The sequence below is a fragment of the Temnothorax longispinosus genome, chromosome 8 (assembly GCF_030848805.1).
Source record: "Temnothorax longispinosus isolate EJ_2023e chromosome 8, Tlon_JGU_v1, whole genome shotgun sequence".
Classification (NCBI taxonomy): domain Eukaryota; kingdom Metazoa; phylum Arthropoda; class Insecta; order Hymenoptera; family Formicidae; genus Temnothorax; species Temnothorax longispinosus.
In genome coordinates, this window is record NC_092365.1 from 962,466 (window position 1) to 972,582 (window position 10,117).

General features: G+C 41.2%; 1 protein-coding gene across 2 annotated transcripts in view; it reads left to right on the top strand.

Annotated features, from left to right (window-relative positions):
• Mitf (transcription factor Mitf) overlaps positions 1 to 9,670 on the top strand; it is a 72,360-nt gene extending 62,690 nt beyond the window's left edge. For both annotated transcript variants that reach the window (XM_071787208.1, XM_071787207.1), the window contains exon 7: positions 1,356 to 9,670. In XM_071787208.1, the coding sequence (XP_071643309.1) occupies positions 1,356 to 1,598 (243 nt within the window). In that variant the 3' untranslated portion in view covers positions 1,599 to 9,670. The remainder of the gene's footprint in view (positions 1 to 1,355) is intronic.
• The last annotated feature ends 447 nt before the right edge of the window (positions 9,671 to 10,117 follow it).

Genomic DNA, 10,117 nt, shown 5'->3' on the forward strand with positions numbered 1-10,117 from the left:
CGAGAAGAACATGCTGCGTTACTCCGACGCGACGTCGGGACAAAGGATAATCGCCGAATGAGCTGTAACGTCAGAAACCGCGCGTTGCGCAACGGCACGCCGCGCCGCGGCATTTTTCATGCAAATTTAAACGCCCTCCGCGTTGTCCAAGTACGCGGCGGTTATGTAAAAAAGTGCATGCATTCGCATTTCGCAAAATATTGTGTCAAATATGAAATCGTGAGCGCCAAACCAGAGAGATCTTTATTATTAATCGATAAAAATCATGTACGGTTTTTTCTTCCTGCAAAATTATGCCTCATATTATTCTCTGACGAATTACAAATTTATAGAAATCTTTAGAAAACGTTTGTGCTGTACTCGTGGCTTGTTCTGCAATTCCTTTTATTTGTGATGTACATATGGTGTAACACGAGCGAACCTCGTCGTACGTAATTCATATAAATTCGGCGTAGCGAAGACCGGCAAGTAATCCGACGAATTAGTTGCATCGGTAACATAACGGCAGGCAAATTGGATCACAGTCCTTTGCGCCTGAAATGCGATTGGAAATTAATTCCGGTTCTGGTAAGCCGACCTGTCTGTGACTTCACAAAGTTACTAGAGTTAATTGCGCCTGGTAGAGAAACAGCTTCAATCAGCTTACTCCGATACTGTGTACTGGGATAACGAAGACGTTTAAATCCTGATAATGCCAAATATTTAGTTTTTTTTTTTAATCAAAAGGAAGTGATTTATTTCACTTTTTCGAATTCTTTTTATTATTTTACCTTGTTTTTGAAAAGTACATCTGTACTTAATTTTTTTTTATCTATTAGACGTCTTACAATATTTTTAAAATTGATTGTTTAATAATATGAAAACTTTTTCCGTCTTTGAAGACCAAAGCTTTTCTAACAGCTTTTCAATTAACACTTTCTACATTCTTTATTGCACATTTTGCCACGAGTCTCATCATATCCTATTATATGAGCAATGTAATTAGCAATAAACGTTCAATATTTCTTGTATACATGTAAATTCGGCTTCCGCACCGTACATAATTAACCACCGATGAACATTATCATATATGAGCGCGCATATCCATTCCTGCTTTTAATCGCAACGACTTCGCCGGTACGTCCAGTCCTACTTTCATGGAAGATTGACAATCCAAACACGTTCCTTATTTTTATAAAGGATTTCCAACGTATCCGTTCCTACTTTCATAGCAGAACTCGCATCCGGAAATACTCATCGAACTCTCACCTCTCCCGTCACGCCTCGCATCCCATCCGAGTCCAGGCCCGACTGAGTCCGAGTTCACGCTCGAGGACGGCTCGTTTTACAGGACGTCGGATGTTTTTCTGCCGTAGATACCGGATCTGGCGGTGACGGAAGAGGCGACGAGTCTGAGCATGTCGCATTTCGAGGACCTCATGGAGGACGACACCGGCGGTCCGGTGCATGGCGGCGACCCGATGCTATCGTCGCCGCACCTGCCACCATTGAGCCCACCTGCGACGGGCTGTCACCACGGCTTAGCCGACGAGGACACCCTCGGCAGCCTGGCGGTGACCACATCGAATTCCTCGTCCGACATGGACATCGTCGCGTAGTAGAAAACCACCGTCTCGTCCATCAGCTTCGCGTGTGATCGGAGTCGACTCCCGAAACTTGGTCGCGTTAGATATTTTCCGGTAGTCGCTCGACCGAGGTGATCGATTTAAATTTGTGCGAGAGAGGAAGAGAAAGAGAGAAATGGTACAGGACATTGCCGTGATGTGCGAAGTGTGACTTAAAGCCAGCAGGCTGCTGCGACGTCGTAGATTTTCATCATGGAAGGACGGAAAGGGAATTCGCTCGGCACCAATTGGATTTTATTGAAGTCACCGAGCTTTGATGCGGATTTATCTAAAACTAGTCATCGACTTGCGGTCGGGAATGGGGATCGGCAAAAGAAATGAAGAAGGATACTTACGGGCCGTACGTTGCTTGCCGTGGAGAGGATTAAAGGAGATCGTTTCGAATATTGCGATCGATCCATTAGATTCAAACGATAACGTTTGAAGAGCAATCATTAATCTCGATATAATAGATTTTTGAGAAAGATGTATCGATGATCCTTTTGAATTCCGACGACTTGGTCCAATATAAATAAAGATAATTATATAGAACAAGAAGACTGGAAACCACGGTTAAAATGTTCCCATGGGGATATCACAATGGTCGGTACACTTTCGATCACGAATATATACTCATCGGACCTTACAGACCTGCCAATTATCACACCAGTGGTCCCCATAATCATCAAAAATATATCTAGCGATTATTGTTGCAACATTACTTCCCTTGGTCACTTAATGTATCATTAATGGCCGGTTTGGTTATGTCTCTTCATTAACCATGAGCAACGAGAGCGCTTTCGAAGACCATTTCAACCTGGGAAACCATCGAGAAGGCTATAGAGAAAATTGCCGTGACAAGAACGTGTCAAGTTCACGTTTCGCGTCCTTGGAGATTGAGTACGAGGATCGGACGGACGTTTCTCGGGTCGACGATGAGAACTCAAGAGGCGATCGGGCGTTTTCGGTCGGTCGGGCCGGCCGGCTTCGAGGTCTCTCGAAGTGGCGGTGAAAGTCGTCAGTGCTGGACGATGGAGGAGGAGTTCAGGGTCGTTCCAATTGCGAAGAACGGAGGGCTCGCTGTCACGATTCTACGAACGGCTGGCCGTTACACAGATGGAATGCGTGACATCTTGGCGTGCGTTGTATATTATGTCAGTGCCACGAAAGATGCGCTCATGTCGCGCTTGAGACGAGCCTAAACGTTTGCGCGAGTTGCTGTCGTCCATCAGCGATGCACGTTACGTTGCTGGACGACGACTTCGGGACTGACGAAGGACGAGAACGTCTTCTCGTAAAAGTGCTAGCTATGTATAGTTCACTATGATATTACTTAATCGTAAAAAAAAATTATTTTTATTGCGAGCGTGTTCGCGAGACGTGCCGAGAAGATGGTCCTATATAGAATATTTTTAATAAAAGATTTTCCAAGATTTTCTCTCGATATCTTCGACAGATAGAATCGCTGAAATATATCGCACGGTGTAACGTTGCTTCGGTTTATAGAATTATGAAATATACATCAAATATGCTAAGGAGACAGCTTGAGAATGAATTTTGGGAGTATATAAAGTTCCATTACGCGCAAAAGATATTCCAACTGCGAAACGAAAAAGTGGAATATTGACTGCAGTGTTTTAAGGTTCGATTTAATGTCTGATTTATTAAACGTAGCAATAATCCAAGTGCCTTCATAAGAATAGTCGAGAAAGATATTTTCGGAAATATACCCTTTGATTTCAGTATTAGAACGCGTATATGCATATCAAAGTGATATCAAGATTTCTTATTCGCATGAATAGCAACATAAGATTTATATCATATGCATTAATGATTAGAATTATCTTCACAGTAAACTTTAAAATCTCATAAAAATTCATACCTTTAAAATTATCTTCGAAAATTATGAAATTTTTATTTATAAAATCACACCTTGTCTTGCCATTATTACTTCATAGATAACATTTTCCAATAGTCAAAGATACCATAATAGATAATTATAGATTCAAACAGCATTGGAATCATGCTAGAGTGATAAATTATCGAAACAGTGATAAAATCTCTTCGTGTCATCCTAAAATAAATGTTATCGTACCGTACATCATGAAAGTCGTGTAATTAAGCCGACGATCTGAGCGTTCGTAAATGTGAAAGTGAGAGAAAGAGAGAATCGCTCACGCGATCTGCCATTAATCGTTCGTCGTTCACGATAAATGAGGATGTCGATGTCGATATTGGGACGAAGTCGATTCCGGCAGAAACTCACAACGGAGTACTATGTCCAAATTCGTTATAAAGTTTACTGATAATTATTGTCCCCGGTAGTGTGCACATCGAGTCGTATCTTGCATGTTATTTGCTGTGGCTCGAGCACACGGCGGCTTTTGTGCGGGCCTTGATTTCACCATTTGCCTCGTCTCGCTTTGCGTTCGTCGGCTGTAACCCACATCACCCGATCCACGTCGCCTCGAGCCAAGATCGATGATTACTCGATCCTGGACTACCGTCGATAAATCGTCGGCGGCTCGTTACGAAAGGCAGTAATTAAGGTATCACCTATTTTCCAGGAGAGCGAGAGAAAATTCGAATAGCCATAAAGCAGAACGTTGAAAAAGACAAGAGACATTATTATATATGCATATTTAAATCGAGCTATTGAATATCAGACACGAACGTAGCGAGTGATAATCAAATTAATTTTCACGACAGATTAGCAAACAGGAATTTTACGTGGCACATTTTTCTAATGTGTTTAAACCTAAAATTAAACGAAATGTTATTTCAGTAAAAATACCAAAGAGAAGGAAGACTACGAGAATATTCTCTCGTAATCGTGCAAGTAAGATTCTTTTTTCAATTTTCTGCGAATGACTGTACATTGTAGATAATTTTTTAATTAGAAATATATAAATATTTTATATTCTTCAGTAAAATAATAGTTTACGTGTAGAATGTTTAAACTATCACTATATCTAGCACGTTAAATCGTAAGCAATAGCAGATAACAGTTACATATCACTTAATAAATATTAATCATAGCCAATAATTTTCTACGCTACGAATATTGATCATATTTCATATTAGTTCACGCAGCTCTGAAGAACTTTTTTTCTTGATTGGGTACGCATTTTTCCGTCAGTCATCTCATTTATCTACTTAGATTACGTGGAAAGTGATAGATTAGACATTCCGGACGTGGACTATGCACTGAAGACCAACACGCTGCCTTCAAGTGTGTTCTTATCGCGTTAATCCTTACTCGGACAAAGAACTCTCGACAAGACGAACAAGAAAAAAAATATATTCTCGGTGACTCGTAAATTATAAGAAACGCTCGTAATTATATTTAAAACTTTTTAATAAAAGAACGGCGTCTTTAAGTAAATGGTGCCAGTTCAATCAAGACCTCGCTTGATAGGAGATAATTTACTATAACAATCGAAAGTACGTTTTGCAACTATGCGATCGTAATCACCCGCGATTCTCCAGATTAAGTTTAGGTCGATACCCTTTGATATAAATGACATTTAGAATGTATATTGACATGTCACGAAACCAGAACAATCAATGTCGTTCCAAGACTTTGGGATAAAAGAGAGACCCAAGTTCTCATATCTGTATATAGACCTTCCCATCGAGCTTCCGAGCCGCAGAGAGTTAAATAAACGCGACTTTGGTCGTTCTGGCTTTGAGACGCTCGTGTTGTGCGTAAGATATCTATAGAAACGTATTTTTGTACCCAATACGGTATCCACTCGCGCAGGTCGCAAGTTTTTGGTGTACTGGTAAAATCTGTAAGTCATCTCGAGGATGTTTTCTCGTCGTGATCGCGTCAGCGTGCTCCGCTAGCCTTCTACAAGATCTACGCAAACAATATTACATAGCACGCCGGAGAGTCGCAGTGTCGTACGCGGTGTCCGTTTCTCGTCGTGCCTGCAAGCGTGACGGAACAAACGAGCAAAACGTTGCGACTGCTGCAGCAACTGCAGTTGCTGCTAGCGGAGACTGCAATGCCCCGAGGCTGATATGTCCATTAACAAATCATTCCGTTCGCGGCGTATGAATTTATCACACACTGTTATCCCACACACACACACACGGCCGGTGTGACAAATAATTTTATATTAGCGTTGTCGACGTGCGCTCTTGTTGATTAATTGATGGTTAATTCCAGTTGCGAGAGAGCTCGGCGAACATCAAAGGTGCAATGTAACGCACGAAGGGGAGTGAAATTTCAAAATATACAGAGCAAGGAATAAATTAGGCCTTTTGAACTCGCGCGTCCTCGGGCTGTAGAGTTTAAAAAATTACACGGAGCACTTCGGATATTTTCAATTTTTTACATTGTCTAGGTGCGAACTTTTCCAATAACTTTGAAATTGATTTTTCTTTAGTCAAGAACTTGATTAAACATTAAATAAATAAATTTTCTTTACTTATTCTCGGAACTTAATTTTTCTAAAGAAAACTCTTTATTTTTCATCACTCACGATTAGAAATGCTATGTTAGCCTGATTTTCGTTCGAGATCAATAAATTGGTCCAAGAATCCACAAATGCGCAGAACATCCGATTCTTCTGTGGCACTCTTATATTTGATCCTTTAAAATAGAACGTAAGGTTGGTGCGAGAGAAATTTCGAGTGATTATCAAAGTTCGCCGAATGTTCTTTTGCGAAACCGGGCCAACTCGCAATTCCGTGCACGAGACGCGCGACGCGGAATACGTAACGATTCGACGACGGTGCATTCGCCGCCGGTCGGCGAAATAGCGGAGGCGCCAACCCTCGCTGCCGGTGCTGTGTAACCACCGGGGAAAAATAAATAATCCCTGGTGCGCGCCGAAGGTAAATACAGATTCGGAGGCTCGCGAAAAACTTTCTTACCGGGGACGTGTCCCCATAAAGAGAGTTTGTCAGGACTTTTGGCGAGCGCGTGATTGCTCGTATTCGGTCCCGAGATTCGTGCGAAATATTCGTCGCTTTGTGCAAACATGGAACTGTCGATGTACCGTCAGATTTGTTTTTAACCCTCAATATCAGTTAACGACAAATTAGAAAGACGCGAAATGCATATGGCCATGTCCGTTTTGATAAAACGTTCAACGATTGAGTTCGATAATTGATAAATGATTTCGCTGAGGCGTAAAATAGAGTTAATGTTGATATTATTTTTTCATTAATGTCAAGACGGCACGAGAGTCGCGATTTTTTTCAACTCAAAGTGCCAAGGGCACTATACCGTCGTCGCACAACGAAAGTTAAGTATGCAATAATGATTAGCAGGCGTAACTGGTTTGCCAACGAGCTTCGAAATAGGTCATGCCCCGGAGGTACGCCATTTAGAGAGTGCCGCCTACCTTTAAACCCAGAACGAAACTAATTTCTGCCGGAACGAAATTTCACGGCAATGTGCAGTAGCGCGTTGCGGAAGACGTATTGGAAATTTACTCGAACGTAGCTATTCATATATGTTTCCGGTTATAACATTCCCCAGGTGCATATTGATACCACTGCACGGAAATAAATTCTAAAATTCAGAAGATTTTAATATTGCATACATTCTACTCTGACAAGAAATTTTCTTCTTTCTTTTCTATAGCTTTTTTGTTAAATTCTTTATTAATATTTCAGAGATAAATTTGTTTATTCTTTAAATTTTCAACATTTTTCCATACAGTTTGCAACTCGCGATTTTTTTTATTAATTATATAAATAATAAACTAGTAATATTTATACAATGCTTTTCCAAAGTATTTCTCATTTAGAATTTTGGATAACTTAAGACGTTTCTAAGTCGGTTTTTCAGATTAATCATATTAATATTAATTTGACCTACAATTAGATGTATCGAGATCATGTTTACATGTTCACATGTTTCTATGAGCCTTTCTCTTATTCGAAAACTCAATCTCTTGCATTTGATTCGTTGCGTTTGCCGACTGAAATTTTGGCAAGTTTGTCAATGTTGTCATCACAAATTCGCGATTCGGTATCGTTTGCATGCATAACGACGCAACGACGAGAGTAAAAGCGAGAAAGGGAAAGAGTACGAGCAGGTGCGTCGATCATAAATAAAAGACAAGTGCCGGGATGCGTGTGTGTGTACATATACATGTGTGTGCACGCGTGTATGAGTTACATGCCGAAGAGAACAAGATTGAAAATTCCAGGAATGGAATATACGATCGCACGAGATGACGTGAGCTCTCTCGTTTCTGCAGCCTCTCGCGACGTCGGCATTGTACCACTTTTTAAAGCATGATTATTGAATTTTGCGACTGAGCGTTGCGCGCAGCGCGCGTTCACGCAAAAGATGAGAAACCAGGCAGATCCAGCAACTGGAGTGCGCAATTTCTTCTCGTCACTCGCATTATTTGACACGATCCTTTTCTCTTTTCTTACTCTCGATTTCTGAAAATCGGGTTTTCAGCAACTGTAACATTTCTTCGTAGAAAGCTTGATATTGGTATTTACTTTGGCGCTCGCTCAGCATTTGAACATGGGTTTCCCCGGCCGAGTTTCACCCGTCTCGTTAATAAAACATCGGTGCAGATCAGGCCGAGGACGAGCACGCGCTCGCAATGAGCCGCGCGTGTCGCGTATTTTAACACGCATTCGCGCTGTACATAACATCTCGATAAGCCGGTTCCACTGACTTTTCCCCGTCGCCGTGTGTGCCGCGCACGTTTGTCGTTCATTCGTTCGTTCGTTTGTTCGGGCACGCCGCGCTCGCTCGCTGACGGCTGATGGCTAACGGTGTCATAAGCGTGTCACGCGAACGACGAATCTAAATGCCACCGTGTCGCATCGACAACGTAAAAGGTGTACCGTAACGCATACAGTTCGAATACACGCTTGTATCGAGGAAGATAATCGTTATCGTTTCGAAGAACTCTGATTAACTTGGATTGAGGTTGCAATTATCATCTCAACGCTCGCCATTACTCTGCTACTCGCAGAAATATAATTGCGAAAATTATCGAAGGACCGCGTGTATTTCTCGTTGAATTCTCTCCGGGCGCGGTCCCCTCGATGCAAAGTTGCACGCACGCCTTGCAAGCACGGATAAATCTCCAGACGTCGAGCCGTCGCGAGCGAGAGCATGATATCCCGGCCAATCTCGTATCCCGAAGTGGGCGCGCGTGTAAGTCAATACTCCCGGAATGCGAAAAGGCGTTTTCCGCCGTGCGAAATCGCTTTGACACGCGAGGGGAAAGATCCTCGATCTCTCGATTTTCTGCAGCCCTCTATGATAACGTGCGGAAGTGCGGTAAGATATACTATACCCAACAAACATAAGCGAATAATACAATATATGTTGGGAGGTGAAACGTGCGAGGAATATATATTTTCAGAGGTATTTTATTGCGAGAAAAAGTTCTTCGCTACAATATCGCCAGGTCTTGCATCTTATCCCGATCCTTTATCTTTCTATTTAAGATCTTGATCCGATAGCTATCCTTGGTTTCTTGACAAATGTACATATATGTGTGAAAGATATAGCGATACACATATGAGAAAAGTGCGAAAGAAGGAGAGATCGAGAGAGAGAGAGAAAGAGAATGCGCGCGATAAGGAGAGAATGATGTTATTACTTTTCATAGTTTAATTGTTGACAATGCGAAATAGATGCGAATAATGTTAATTATATAGATAATAATAGTAATAATGAAAATTATCGTTATTGTTGCGTCGTTAATGTTACTGTTGTGACGATATTTTATCATTTGTCATTGTTGCACCGACGTGTTGCCGACGACGATGTCTCGTCTCGATGCCCCGATGACTATTCATTGTTATCAGTTACTATTGTGCGATTATTAGGACGTACAATTACGATCGTGTAATTACGATCGTTAAATGCGTGATGCGACGAGCCAGGCGAATTTTGGAATTGTATTACATTTGATGGCGGCTCGTCGTAATAGCGAAGCGAATGAATTACGTTACGTTATGCATATGTTTTACTTGCTCGTTGTTACTCGCGATATTGCGGCTGCAATTCGCGTAAAAGCGAATATAACGCAATGCCTGACAAAACGAAGATAAAAGATGACGTTATTGAATCGTGAAGTCTCTTTATTCTTCGTCAACCTGATCGCCTTTTTCCTGTTTCCGTCTCCTTTTCTTGCCATCGTTGAATTAGATACGCGCATTATATGAAACAACAAAATGGAGAATGATTTATTGTTTTACGTATGATATAGATTGGAATATTTTATGTTCTTCGTAAAGAAGTATTTCTACGATTCGTTAGATTGATGATCGTAAATAGTCATTATGTATATTTGATTCAGTAAACTGTGACACGTTTTGAACAAATATTATATTTCATTTTCAGGTAAGAAAAGTTTGGTTCTATAAAAGCGTCTGCGATTTCGATATTGAAGATTAGTCTACGAACGTGTCATTATAAAAAACATTTCGCAAAGCCTCAACATTTAATCAACTTCATCATCAAGGTGAGTGGACGATCTACGTTCATCTCAGTTTTACAATTTTTCCGCGGCTTA